The sequence below is a fragment of the Hemicordylus capensis genome, chromosome 2, assembly GCF_027244095.1.
Source record: "Hemicordylus capensis ecotype Gifberg chromosome 2, rHemCap1.1.pri, whole genome shotgun sequence".
In the NCBI taxonomy this organism is placed as follows: Eukaryota; Metazoa; Chordata; class Lepidosauria; order Squamata; family Cordylidae; genus Hemicordylus; species Hemicordylus capensis.
Genome location: NC_069658.1, coordinates 266,651,188 through 266,665,864, shown reverse-complemented (window position 1 = coordinate 266,665,864; position 14,677 = coordinate 266,651,188). Strand labels below are relative to the sequence as shown.

Below are 14,677 nucleotides of genomic sequence, written 5' to 3'. Positions count from 1 at the left end.
CTCTACCTAGCACACCAGGAACTCTGGTGTGACATACCACACTACTGACTTACCATACCAGGAACACCCTTCCCATTCAGCCCTGACACCAGATTTCCCCCAACATTCACCATAGCTCAGTGGAAGAGCATCTACATGCTTGCAGAAAGTCCCAGGTTTACTCTCATGCATCTCAGGTAGGGCTAGGAGAGATTCTTGTCTGTAACCTTGAAAAGCTGCTGCCAGTCAGTGTTGACATTACTGAGCTGGATGAACCAAGAATCTGACTTAGTATAAGGCAGTTTTCTATGTTACTATCACGAAGAAACATGGAGTTCAAAACAAAGGAACATTGGGCAGGGAACGGCAGAGAGAGGTGAATGGGAGTGACTTTGGGGAGTGTTTTTTAAAAGTATTTTAATTGGTTTTAAATGGTTTTAATTGTTTTTGAATTGTTTTTATATTGTTTTTAGCACTGTGTGTTTTAATGTCTTTCAAAAAGTTGTTGTACACCGCCCAGAGCCTCTAGATGGGGCAGTTTATAAATGTAATAAATGAATGAATGAATGAATGAATGAATGAATTCTGCCTGCCACCCGTTTCAATTCCACTCCTGGGCAAACTTGCTTCCTGCACCCTACAGTCTACTTCCGGCCCAGAGCTCCATCTCATACCGGGTTTTTGTGGGGCGGTTTTGAAATTTCCCCAGTTTTCTAACACCCTTGTCTACAGTTTCTCTCATTATAAAATAGGAAGTGTTTTCAAATTAGAATAAATTGAGGTATTGCACATGTTAATGTTACCTCTCCTCTTTGAATTTTGTACACATTGGTATGTATGAATGAAAAAGTTTATTGGTGTAGAATGAAGACCACAACAATGTACAAATATATCGTGAGGCCTGAGAAGCCATAAAAATGAATACACAATCACTTATCATGAAAACCATCTACCATATCTGCACTTGATAAGTATGGATTGCATTAAAAAAAAAGTTAGTGATGACTAAGTCCCATTGAAATGAACGTGATTTGCATTAATCACAGCTAACTCGTCTCATTGATGGCGCTTTATCATTATTTACTTTCTTCAGATACAACTGTTGAAATACACTTTGTCACCACAGAATATTTCATATTTGTAGGCAATGCTATGCTTGGAAGCATGTGATCCATAATTGTAAAGCTCTTACCACTACATGGTCAGCTTTATTTTGGACCCTGACCACTGACTGAAAGGTCAGTTTCTGCTTCAAAATATACCCCCAGGCCTTGCACCACTGTTCCAAGAATAAGATGTCCCCAAGAGTACAGATATTCTCTATCCCTGTACTTCATGCCCCACACAACCCCAGCCAAGGGAACAGCATCACCATCCTCCACTTCTCCGAGCCTATATCAGTCCCACTCCTACCTGTTGCTGTAGGCTCCTCCAAAATCACAAGCACAGCTTCGGCAGCCAGTCATGTCATAGCTCAGCCCCCAATATTCAGGCTGTGGAAAAGAAGGGCCATTAGGCAATGAGTGACTAGCCCAAAGCACACGCAAACACATTCTAGTGGTCCAGCAGCACTCACTCACCAAACACTGGTTGCAGTATCGCCCAGTAACGAAACGCTTGCAGTAGCAGTCACCACTGATGTGGTCACAGGGGCTGCTACCTGCAATGATCCCACGAGGGTCACACCTGCAGGCTGAAAACACACAGACCAGCACTTTCCAGAGGGCCCAGCCTTGATTTGTAAGCCAGCTATGCTGCAGCATTTGGCCTGGCCCAGCAGGATCAAAGGTCTTGAATTCTGTGCAGCCTCCCCTCCCATCCCTTCTTCTGCTTCTACCAGTTTCTGCAGCCAAAAACTTCAAAACCCTGAATGGAATACATTAATCAATTTGGGCATGTTTCCCAAATGCACATGTCATGTTATTAAAAGGGATAATCTTTGAAGAAATTAGAATTTTTCCTTCCTATTGTTTCATGTAGGGAAAGGAAGTTGAAACTGAGAGAATACTGCTTGAGTTAAGTGGCAGACATCCAGTGTTCCCTCTAACAGAGATTCCCAGATGTTGTTCACTACAACTCCCAGAATCCCCAGCCAAAGGCCATTGCAGCTGGGGATGCTGGGAGTTGTAATGAACAATATCTGGGAATCCCTGTTAAAGGAAACAGTGCAGACATCCCAACAAACCAGCATGCATATTAGGAGGCTCTGCGGGGATGCAACGGGGGCCTGTGTGCAACTCCCCCATCCCTCCTCTACACACACTATTGTGCTAAAAGACAAAAATTCCCAGTTCTGCCCATGTTCTGGAAGCACTTTGTAACAGAGGAAATAAGTCATTGACACGCAGTGGAAGGAAGGCACATTTATAGCGGACCGGTGTGTGTGTGTGTGTGTGTGTGCTTCCAAATCAGCCTCATTGCTCTACAAATTTTACATATTGGTCATCCTAAGATTGTGCATTGGAATCACTTCCATGCACATTCTAAGACACAGTTAGGTAGCCATCACCCACTGCAGCACCCAAGCCCTACTCACGTCCACATCCCCTGTATTTATGCTGGCTCTGCTTATTAGCAAACCTGCACCCATAACGTCACTCCGCGCAAATCACCAATACTAACGCTGGCACCCCAGAGGGTCATTGCGGCTCAGTCCATAGAAGGCCTCTTTGCAGCTGTCACAACGCACACCCTTGACATTCTCCTTGCAGCGGCACTGCCCAGCGATCATGCCCAGTGTTGCATCTGTATGACTGTCACACACACCACCATCCAAAGAGCCCACTGGGTCACAGTCACAGGCTGTAAGACAAAAGAGAAGTGGGGCGGGGGGAATACATTAGGAATCCAGTCAGCCAGAATCCTGTAGAGCTAGATGGGGCTGAATCAGAATTGGGAGCTAACAAAGATAGGATTCAATAGAGCCATAGTAAGTATCCCCAGAACCGTCACGGAAGTTTATCAATGGCTACTTTATAGGCTACCTCCAGGTTCAGAGGTAGGATGCCTCTGAATACCAGATGCTGTGATCAACTGCAGGAGAGAGGGCATGCCCTTCATCTCCTGCTTGTGGGCTTCCTGGAGGCATCTGGTGGATCACTGTGGGGAACAGGATTCTGGAAAGATAGACCTTGGGCCTGATCCATCAGGGCAATTCTTATATTCTCCTCTTTTAGCCCAGGGAACTAAAAGGTTCTATAAATCTTCCTCACTATCAATAAAACATTAGTATTTTGGCAGACATTTTTCTACAACAGGCAGTTCACTAGATGCTGTCTGCTGTACTGGCCTGAAAGGTTAAGAGACTGGAAATAGGAAAAAGATAAAATTATATATTTTACTGAAACCAACAGAAGTGTCTAGTTTCTAAGAACATTTCATTGAGAAGAATGGAAAGGAAACCAAAAGGTCAGGGATGTCAAGTGAGTGAAAAGCATTTGCACTGCTGAAGATGGGCTATTTTCAAAGATAGCAAAAACTACATTGTTGAAAGAGGGCCAATTGCTATAAGGTGAAGAAAGAGAGACATCTGTTAAAAGATTTTACACACACACACACACACACAGATTTAACAGGAGTAGCAGAGCATGCCTATCTATTTTAAGAGGAGACTGGAAATATAAGTTCCTTTTTTTTAAAAAAATGATTTTTTTAAAAGTAGGGTAAAAACAGCAATGTTTTGAGTTTCATTTATTCATTTGGCTTCTTGGATGCCCTATGTACAAAACATGTTCTTGTTTAAATAAAATATAAATAATTAAAAAGTAGTTGCATCTCTGGACCGAATGTGTATTAATCTTATGCTGTTTTATATACTGTTAATTTTTATTATGATTATATTGTTTTATTTGTATGCTGTAACTCAGCTTGGGAACTTGGGGAAAAGTTGGATAGGAAACTGAACAAAGAAGCAAAGAAAAATCTCACTTCATGGTTTAACAAATTGTAGGGAATTAAAACCTTTGTCTCAGAGCTAGCTCACGTGAGGGAAAGAAAATGCCGAGTCATCCCTGCTGAGCTGCCTGGGTGGGCTTCTCATAAAACTACTCTGTATTTCCGATAGATTATAAATGCTGCCACCAAGCACCCTATAACTTGCAAAGAACCGGACTAGTGGATTGGGTGCTTTAATCCAATGTCCCTCTGTAACTGGGCAAATAAAAAAATCTGCTCCCCTTTTTAATAGGCGAGAATAAAGCCAATTGTTCTCTCAGACCTGCTGCCTGTATGTGAAGTTAAAATTTTAATTTGGCCAAGCTCTCCTTGAGATACATTTGCACCAGAGAAAAGCCCCCACTTCCTCCTGCTTGGTCAATAACCACCCTTGGAGGCTTGAAAAAGGTAAAGAACAAAGAAGAAAAACACCTTTATTCAAAAGGCTACAAAAATAGGTTGTCTTAAGCTTCAGTTTTAGGTTGCATTTAAGAACACTTAAATGGTTACAGAGTCCTTTTCAATTACTACATATTGGTTCTGTCTGAGGCTTTTGGTTGGTTAGATAAACTTAAAAATACTTGGTTGGTTATAAGAAGACTTCAACAGGACCCCGAATGATACTGGGGCAGCATGTAATGAAATCTTAGTTACTTAGTTGCAAAGAACAGGGATTTAGGAAAATGCAAAGCACACAGAAAGCAAAACAAATCCCTGATGCACAGTCTGACTAAACAATCTGTTCCCTATTATGGGTTCCCGAAACCAAAAGTCTTGGCTTCCCCTTTTTCCTTGAACTCACCAAACTCCTGATGAGGCTCTAGCCTCCTGCAGATCTATCTTCCAAGAGCTGCAGTCATCCTGCTGCAGCAAACTCCATTGCCACATGTCCCCTTGCTCCTCCAGCACAGAACTTCCTTTCTTGTTCCCAGAATTCCTAGCAACCACTCTCTAGGACCCACCCCACCCCCACTGGATTCATTGGGCGATCTCTGGAGCTCACCAGTCTATCTGTCAAGACAAGACAAGACTATCTGTCACTTCTGGTTAACTCTATAGAGGGAGGGGAGACTGGTCACTACACAAATGCTGGAGACCAACCAGCTTGCAGGAGTGTGTTAACCTTGTTGTATTAAAATGTAACAGTTGAGAAAACATTTGCAAATTACGTAAGGAGGTTTTGAAAAGGGACCAACTTTTGTTGGAAAACATGTAAGCTTTTCAGTTTTACAGCTCTCTTGACCAGACACAGTGGGAAGGCAGCTAATTCTCAGCTACATATAAATTGCTTATTAATGAAAACATATTTGGTCACTTCAGAAGCACAGTGGCCTAATCACTTAAATGGTTACAGCAACATATTGTGACTGAGGAACAGAAGACAATCATAATATGTAAATAATGCACAGACAGATAGTGGGTGACCTGGATAGTCAATATGAAAAAGTGACACTCACGGATGCAAGCAGTGCTGGCACGGATGTCAGCCAGTGGGTTGCGGTAGTAGAAGGGCTTGCAGAGCTGGCAGTGGCGGCCCATCGTGTTGTGTTGACACTCGTCGCAGACCCCTCCACTGGTGTTGCCCGTGGCCAGGTACACTGCCATGTCGAAGTGGCACCTCTGCGAGTGCTCGTTGCAGTTGCACTCTGTGGGGGCAACCAGGTACACCGTTTAATGAATGTTGAGCTTCAAAATGTGCAGCCCTCTGCCTAATAGGGATGTGAACAGAACTGGTTCCGTACACTCCTGGGAGGGCGTGGGGGGGTTCTTTAAGGGGCTGGGGACGTGCTGCCTAACTGCTGGCCCCTGCCTCGCAGTCTCCCGCTCGGCGCTCTTCCCCCTGCCGGCGCTCGTACAAAAAGTGGGTGCGCGGGGCTGCAGTGTACCTCCCTGCAGCCCCGGTCAGCGTCGTCATGCAAATGTTTGTGTGGCAACGCTGACCGGGGCTGCGGGGATACCCACTGCAGCCCCGCACACCCGCTTTTTGTGAGAGCGCTGGCAGGGGGAAAGTGGCACGGCGGGGCCTGGCAGGTAGGCAGCATTTCCCCTGCCACTTAAATAACCCACACACAAACACACCAAACAGGCTCGAACACCGGTTGACGGAACAGGTTTGGCGCTCCTAGAATGGAGCACCGAACAGTTCCGTGCACATCCCTACTGCCTCGTTCTGCCCACCTAACTGACCTTCTCCTGTGATGTTGGCTTGGGGACCTGATCTGCATTCAGACAACAGCCTTTCTCAAATTTCCCAAACCAATTGTGGGGTGGACCAGTCTACCAGCGGACCTGTCTTCCTTCAGGCCATGGCCTGCCCCATGTGTATATGTGGTAGCAGCCACTACAAATGCCACATCCACTCATACACACACAGTATCATAAAGCAGCTTAAGTTGGGACATCACTAGCTGTCACATGCAGCAGAGAAAGGTGGAGGAGCCATGGTAATGGGAGGGGGCAACCAGAGGAAGGAGAAGAAGCAAAGGCATAGTGGCAGCCTTCTTCAGGAGGCTGTACAAGTCTGAGGCAGAAGGAGCATCCCTCCACATGCTCTTGAGCATTTCCTCCAACACTATAAAATGGCTCTCTCACTTTTTTTTTTTTAGCCTTTCTAGCATTAACGGTCTCTGCTACCCATCTGCCCAAAGCCGGATTACTATCCTAATGGGGAGGGGCTATTATCAAAACTGCTGAGGAAAAGCTTCAAAACATTCCTGAAGGCTCTGCGCAGATGCAGAAGAAACTCAACCGTTTGAAGCACAGAGGCCATGATGAAGAAACATAAGGGGTCCTGCCCCAAGGTAGATCTAATCCCTTTAGCTCTCACTGCTTCGTTCTCCATATTCTGCACACAAATACGCCACCTCTCTCACCTTTGCAGGCATGTGGATGATGGGCCTCAGCCGGTCTCCATGGCAACTCCTGGTAGAAGTCCTTGCAGAGCTCACAGTTGAGGCCCTTGGTGTGGTGCTTGCACATGCACCGTCCATGGATCTGGAGCAGAGGAGACTGGTGAGTGGGGTATTCAGAGCCATGGCACAGCCCAGCAGGATCAGATCAGGGCGCCACTCAGCATGGAGATTTTTATTTTTTTTTAAGGTCTCACGTTGTCCGGTGCTGAGTGCTCCCATGCCAACCTGAGCCCTAGAGAATTGAGAGTGGCTGATGGTCATGTAGTCAGGGAGAGGTCTAAGCATCTGCATGACTGCAAACCTACAACAGATTATAGCAGTGCCTACAGAATCCAAGCATCTCGGTTCTTAAAGAGAGCATTTAAAAGTAATTTTCAAGCCCCACTGCTTGTGGAGAATAAATAAATAGCCCTGACATATATGTAACTAATCTCTGCCAAAACCTTCTTGATCCCTAAAGGGGTCAGGGTGGAACTTCCACTGGGTGGGATTTGGAATGACTTCATTCTGCATATCATGCCTTCCCACTCTGTCCTGCAAACCCCAATCCCCAGTCCCACATACTGATTGAGACTGTTCGCATGCGCAGCCCAGCCTGGACTAGGCTGCACGTGTGAAGCGCCAGGATCAAGCCTGGTCCTGGCACTGCTCCTTCGCGAAGCCCGAGTTTGTAATGCAGCGTTTAGCCAGGCTAAGTTGGTTCGCTTAACCCCGGCTGGCGATCACCTGGGCAATCGCTGCCGGATTAAATGACTTTGCTCCGGCCCACTGCCAATTCTGGCAGAGATCCTGGGCAAAGGAGCAGCCGAGCGGGGTGCAGCAGCTGCTTTAATTAGAGCAGCCTCAACGCTCATAGCGTGGGGCACCTGGGATGTGGGGCGGGGTCCTTCTACTCCCAGCTCCTGCTGCCACCGTGCTGTCGCTTATGTGGGCGCGCAGCGGGGCAGAGTGGAGGGTGGCCACTACTTGTCTTCCGGGGAAGGTAGGCAAGGGGAAGGAGCAGAGCTGGTCTTGTGGCAGCAAGCATGACTTGTCCCCTTAGCTAAGCAGGGTCTGCCCTGGTTGCATATGAATGGGAGACTAGAAGTGTGAGTACCGTAAGATATTCCCCTTAGGGGATGGAGCCACTCTGGGAAGAGCATCAGAAGGTTCCAAGTTCCCACCCTGGCATCTCCCAAGATAGGGCTGAGAGAGATTCCTGCCTGCAACCTTGGAGAAGCTGCTGCCAGTCTGTGAAGACAATACTGAGTTAGATAGACCAATGGTCTGACTCAGTATATGGCAGCTTCCTATGTTCCCCACAGCCCTTTGCAGCAGCCACCAGACCTCATAGCACACCATAGATTTAATCCTCTTTTCTGTATCTACTATTCCATTTCTTGTTAGAACTATATCTAGCACATGCTGACAGTGGGGGTTGGGGGGAGGGAGATAAGTTTGAATGAAACACCTTTCAATGTTTCAGCATCTCCTTGAAAGGAAACAGATTTAGGCTAGATTTTATGAGGAATTTTCTAACTGCAAGAGCTGTTTTGACAGTAGAACAGTCTACCTCACGCAGTGGTAGGCTGAGGCTCTCCTTTGCTGAATGGCCATCTTGCAGGGATGATGTATTAGTTTCCTGCACTGAGCATGGAGTTGGACTAGAAGAGCTCCCAAGCTTCCTTCCAACGCTAACATTCTATAATTATATGGTCATCATATGAGAATTAAATGGATTTGTTATGGTTTTCTGAAACTGAAATGTTTTCAGGATTTACATTTCCATGTCACAAAAACTGAGTATTAAGTACAGTGGTTCCCAATCTGGAGGCCTCCAGAAGCTGCTGAACTACAACTCCCATCACCCCCAGCCACACTAAAGCTGGAGATGATGGGAGTTGTAGTTCAGCAACCTCTAGAGGGAGGCCCCCATGTTGGGAACCACTTATTTTAGTACAATAGTCTAAATTCTCTGCATATAATTTGGATGGGATGTGTTTGTCATGGCTAGGGTTCATAACGAGAGCCACCCAGTTTGTTGCCTCCATACATGGGGGTTATCTTTCCTAGGGTTGGTTCATCCCTCTTATGCCTCAAAATGTTGTAGAGGGGAAAGGGTTCAGTCAACACTCAAGTGCTGCTCTGCCAGGGCTATGCACCTCTGGCCAGTCTCCTTTCTAGGAACCAAAGTCATGGCTGAAGCTTCCCCTCCTCAGCATTACCAGGGAATGCCCTAAATAGTTCAGCAAAGGTGCTTCAATATTGCAAAAGGACACTGCTACCCACACAGGAGAATCATGGGCATCCGGGGGGGGGCGGGGCAGTTGACCCCTCCATCCCAGATTGAGCAGGTTACCATTGAATTCAATGAGGCATACGTCCATGGAGGAGGGCACTGGATTGCTGGCTTTGCTCCCTGCCCAATGAAAAAGTCTTGTGTGGACGCCCATGAGGAGGATACCTCTCATAAGGAAGTGTGGCTGTCCACATCTGTGTGGCCTCTCACCTCTACAGCTACAGTGGCTTCTAACTCTTCTCGGCCACCTCTGACAAGTGGCTTCTGGCTCATCTCACCAATTAGTCTTCCAATTTGCCCGGTTGTCTCTCTGACAGATTCCTCCCACGAACACCCTCCTACCATACTCTCCTTCACCAGGGTATCCCCAAACCCGGACAGTAAGTTGAAGAAGGTCCCGGCACTCTGTAGACAACATTTCCCAGATGAAAACCCTGATCACATGTGCTTTGGGATCTCTAGCACTGGCGCCATGATCCCCAGTAGGATTACCCTCCCATTGTTCTGCCTTCCTTGTTGGTCTAGGCCCCAACCTCCTTTCCCCCCTGCACCTCCCTCCCACTGCACACCTCCTGTGCCTTACCATGCCCTCGATTCTGATTGGCACTCCGGCCAGGGGGGCACACTCAGAGGCATGCCCGTAGCAGAAGCAGCTCCCACGCAGCACCATCTCGTACACGGCATAGTAGTACTTCTGCAGCACCTGATGTCGCGAGTCCAGCAGGTTGTCACCCAGAGTGTGCAGCTTTGTGAAGTTCACCCGCAGGTTGGTGACACGTAACACGTCTGGGCAGGAGTGGGGGGGGGATTTGTTGGTGCAGAGTTCTAGCTCCTAGGGCCCCTGCAGCCGTACCCAATTCCCCCATTCTTAAGCTTCTCACTTAAATTCTATCTATCTATATATTAGGGCTGCAACTTTTAATCAATTGATTAATCAATGAGGCTGGGAGTCAAGGGCACAGTTGTATACTACAGGAGGGAATGAGGGAACAGATCTCTCCAGGGGGCATTCCATAGTCTGGGGGCAATCACGGAGAAGGCCCTGTCCCACGTGCATGACAACTGGACCTCCAAAGGTGTCGGCACACTGAGCAGAGCTCCCCTGGCAGATGGAATCACTTGGGAGGAAGTGGTTCTTAAGAAATGCCAGGGTCTGAAGCTGGGACCATCTGTTTGCAAGGCAGGTGCTCTGCAACTGAGCTACAGTTCTTCCCCTGACTGTGTTTCTCCAAAACTCTTATGAAGTCCCAGCTCTAAGGACCAGCTTCTTCCACTGTTTTGCTCCCCATTTACAGTCATACCTTGGATTTCCCGGCTGTATGGGTCCTCTACTTTCACCGCTGGGTCTAGCACTTTGAAAATCACCTGCAGACACAAGCAAGAAGACCATGGCAAGAAGCAAACCCCATTCTTAGGGTACGATAAAATGTGTCAACGACGTCTGTTCCTTCCTCCAGAAACTCCAAGATCATCAAATTAATGCCAGATGCTATTCCCAGTATTTTCCTTGCATTCCACACAAATGAGAGCTAGAATCCAGATTTTGTTTTGCTTGTTGGTCCCATGTTTATTTCTTTAAGAAGCTCAGGGCAGCATATATGGGGCTATCCAGAGCCCCTGGTGGCGCAGTGGTAAAAACTGCCACCCTGTAACCAGAAGGTTACAAGTTCGATCCTGACCAGGGGCTCAAGGTTGACTCAGCCTTCCATCCTTCTGAGGTCGGTAAAATGAGTACCCAGAATGTTGGGGGGCAATATGCTAAATCATTGTAAACCACTTAGAGAGCTTCCAGCTATAGAGCGGTATATAAATGTAAGTGCTATTGCTATTGCTATCCCATTTTTTCCTCACAACAACCCTGAGAGATAGTTTAAGCTGAGAGATTGTGGCTGGCCCAAAGTCACATGGCTGAGATAGTCCAAGTCCCAGCACTCTGTCCATTACACCACAATGGATCTCTGCAAATGGAAAGCGGAACAGAACTCTGGCAGTCCACTGCGTTAGTGCCTACACTAAAGACAGAGCTGTGTGCAATTGTCCTTCAGATTCTGCTTCCTCCCTCCCTATTGACTGGCACTGCTTGCACCCTACTGATGACTACAAGCAATAGGATGTCTCAGCTACCAAAGTGTCTCATCTGGCTGTTTGATCATGCCTCTGTGTCCTTGCTTTGCAACACCTTCTGTTTGGAACTCTAGACAGCACCACTCCTATTCCTTCTACTTCCAGGCTTGTCCAATATTTCTAACTTGGCTCTGACCAACCACATTTATTGTGGTGTAGTGGTTGGAGTGCAAGGGGTCTTTCCAGACAGAAATAAGGTGCTAGATTTGCAAAGGTTTTGCACACATTCCAAACACGCTCTTGCTCCCAGTACATACACTGCTGCATGCTTCTGTGCTACTTCCTAGTACAACCTTACCCTCTATACACATACTGATCAGGGACCTGGCACAATTTTTGCAGCACCGTTTGTCAGCCAGCTTTTGCATTTTGAAAAGAGCCCATCCTTTCTCATTACTACTTTTATGGTGCCTGGGGGAAAGGGTGGGTTATTCTCAAAATGCAAGAGCTGCCCAGCAGGTGGAGCTGCAAAAATTGTGCAAGGTCCCTGCTCAGCATGCGTATGGAGCGTAAAGTTGTGCTAGGAAGCAGTGAGGCAGCCTTCAGCAGCATATGTATATGGAGTAAGATTGCTCTTGACTTGGAGCTTGTGTGAAAGCTTTGAACATCCTGCAGTTTATTACTGTCTGGAAAGACCCCAAGACTGGGAAAGCTAAGGTTCAAATCTCCATGAAGTGGACTAGGTTACTTTGAGCCAGTCACTCTCAATCAGCCTAACCTACCTACCTCATCTCAGCCACCAAGCCCAGTCCAGACAAAGTGGGATGGAAACATTACAGTGATAGCTAGAATGTACTCCCAGCAGAAATCCGTAATCTTCATTATTGTTCATTCAGGAGAGCTGAATTCAGGAGAGTTCATTATTGGCTTTCAGGAGAGCCCTTAAGACCTATCTGCTCAGCCTAGCCTTCCAGGGTTTTTAAACTGTTTTTAAACCGTAAAGGTTTGGCCTGGTTTTCCAGGGTTTTAGAAACGGTTTTAATTGTTTTAATAATGGTTTTATGTTGTTTTTACAGTTTTCGATTTTGATAGTTAATTGATTTTAGTTTTGTTTTTATGTAAACCGCCCTGAGCCATTTTGGTTAGGGTGGTATAGAAATCAATCAATCAATCAAACAAACAAACAGCATAATTTGACACAGCTGTAAAACGGTGATGGACACGATAAAAGGATTTGAGTCTATGAGGGTAAACTAGGGCTTGGGCTGCTTGCTTCTGACTACATCATCACCAAACAGTTCTGCCCTCCTGACTACTTCATGCCAGCCACTAAACTGAAAACAGTCAGTCCTCATGTTTCACAGGGCACTTACCTCGCCATGGCTGGAGGGCTCAATCTCGGAGTATCGCTGGTCACACACTGCCTGGTTGACATGTGTTGGCACGTGGGTAGGGATGCCAGGGAAAAGCTTGGAGCAGTTGAAGGCAAAGTAGCGATAAACCTTCCAGCTGTGCCCAAAATCTGACGAACGTTCAATCAGCATGGCTGCTGGGCGGAATGTCTACATGAGGAAAAGGGGTCAAAAGAGAAAGTTGAGTTTCTACCTTTCTTCTCCAGTTAAAAAAAAGGCTGAGGAGAGGAATTTAAAACCTCAAAATAAAACTTCCAAAATCTCAAACTTTTCACCTAAGGAAGACATTTGTTTGTGAACAAGAGAGACTGGATTTTCTGGCTGCAGGTGGATGGCAACACGTAACATATTTTTGCTTCTGACAACTCTATTCCTCCAAATTAAATGGAGGCTTCTGGGAAAGATAATTTGATATATTAGGGTTGCCATGTCCTCCGAAATTCCATGTTTCACCCGGATTTTAAGCATCTCACCCAGATTGCTTAGACCACCCAGATTTGCCGGGATTTCAGCTTTCATTAAAAAAAAAAAAAGCTTTGAAGAAGCAAGATAGAAAAAAGCATTGACGCTTTTGAAAAAGAAGACTTTTGAGGATACCATGGACAGCCAGGAAAACAAACAAATGGATCATAGAACAAATCAATCCAGAATTTTCACTCAAGACACAAATGACCAGGCTCAAACTATCATACTTTGGACATATGCTGGGGAAAGTTGAAGGAAAGAGAAGAAGAGCACGATCAGCAGCAAGGTGGATGGACTCGATTACGACAGCAATGAATGCACCACTGAGAGACCTTAAAGGCCAAGTTGAAGGCAGATCATCCTGGAGAGAATCTATCTATGTGGTTGCTAAGATTCGACACCGACTTGACGGCACTTAATCAATCAATCAATCAATCAAGTTCTAGCCCTTGCAGAAGTGGAGTTATGGAGCAAAACGTGCAGTCACTATTCAGCTCAAAAATTATTTTCAGGCCAATTTACATTATATGCAAATTAGGCACCTGGATTTGGAAAGTCAGTTTATGGCAACCCTAGATACATACATTCAGCAACATGGAGGATGGGCTGTGGTTATATTTGCTCTAGGTTTCTGTGGAGTGAACCTAACCATCCGATTGCTCTCTTATTGACTGAATTCACAACATCCACAAAGCAGGGGGCAAAAACCTCCACTCCTTGTTAAACTGAGGAAGAGGCATGGAGAGCAGGGCTGTCTTTAGAGAACCCTGGTTGGGTGCAGGATCTGGGGCAAATCAGCCAATGTGGGGCCCCCTTCTAGTTAATTTTAATGGCAGCAACAAGAGCGAGGCTCAAGCCATCACTGTGCTTGCCTTGCCCAAAGGACAGCCCTGATGGAGAGAACTCCACCACACAAACTGTGCCCAGTGCAGAGCACGCAAAGCACCCTCTGCAGCAATCTGCATGCTATGCCCCACAGCTCCTTCACTATGTTCGGAACAGAGAAGAGCCAGAGTCATACCATAAGGTTAGACAGAGAACCACAGACTTGCTAATGCCTTGGGCTTAGGAGCAACCAGTGCTTATTGGGTAATTCTGGCAGTAATGCTCTTGCTAGTTCATGCAAAGACATCTAGTAGCCACTCCCACACTTCTGCCCCTTCATAGAGTTCTCAGTACCTTAAACTTCATGATGAGGTGAGTAAAGTGGAATTCAGCTTCTAGATCCAGGCGAATGCTGACCTGTTCCACACCTGAATGGAAAGAGAGAAAGATGGGTGTTAGACCCCCTCCATTATAAGCAGGGGCCCATAGCCCAGGGGCAGAGCACACACTTTACCTGCAGGAGGTTCAGTCTCTGCCCTCTCCTGCTGGTAGGACCGGGAAATACCCCTGTCCGAAATCCTGCAGAGCTGTTGGCAATCAGTGTAGATAATACAGAGCTAGATGGCTCAATGGTCTGTCTTAGCAGAAGCAGGCTCTTTCTTTTGCAGGGGATGGAAATTGGGGACATTGCCCTGAGTCCCATACTGTCCCAGGCCCGCACCATCATCCTTCCCCTGCCTGAGGTGCTTCCAGCTACTCCAAGGGACCAGCGGTGGTGACAGCACAGAGCTTTCTGCCTGGAGTCTCCC

The 14,677-nt window shown here is 46.6% G+C and overlaps 1 protein-coding gene across 4 annotated transcripts in view; it reads right to left on the bottom strand.

Moving 5' to 3' along the window:
• The window catches only part of LOC128347072 (laminin subunit beta-2-like), an 82,551-nt gene that overhangs the window by 48,632 nt on the left and 19,242 nt on the right, over positions 1 to 14,677 (bottom strand). For all 4 annotated transcript variants that reach the window (XR_008317361.1, XM_053301141.1, XM_053301140.1 and 1 more), the window contains 9 exons: positions 14,223 to 14,296; positions 12,540 to 12,728; positions 10,404 to 10,467; positions 9,686 to 9,888; positions 6,786 to 6,906; positions 5,370 to 5,558; positions 2,602 to 2,781; positions 1,560 to 1,672; positions 1,393 to 1,472 (listed from right to left, as the gene is read on the bottom strand). Coding sequence is in view for 3 of the 4 variants with exons in the window: in XM_053301141.1 (XP_053157116.1) it covers positions 1,393 to 1,472; positions 1,560 to 1,672; positions 2,602 to 2,781; positions 5,370 to 5,558; positions 6,786 to 6,906; positions 9,686 to 9,888; positions 10,404 to 10,467; positions 12,540 to 12,728; positions 14,223 to 14,296 (1,213 nt within the window). In the remaining variant the exon portion in view is untranslated. The remainder of the gene's footprint in view (positions 1 to 1,392; positions 1,473 to 1,559; positions 1,673 to 2,601; positions 2,782 to 5,369; positions 5,559 to 6,785; positions 6,907 to 9,685; positions 9,889 to 10,403; positions 10,468 to 12,539; positions 12,729 to 14,222; positions 14,297 to 14,677) is intronic.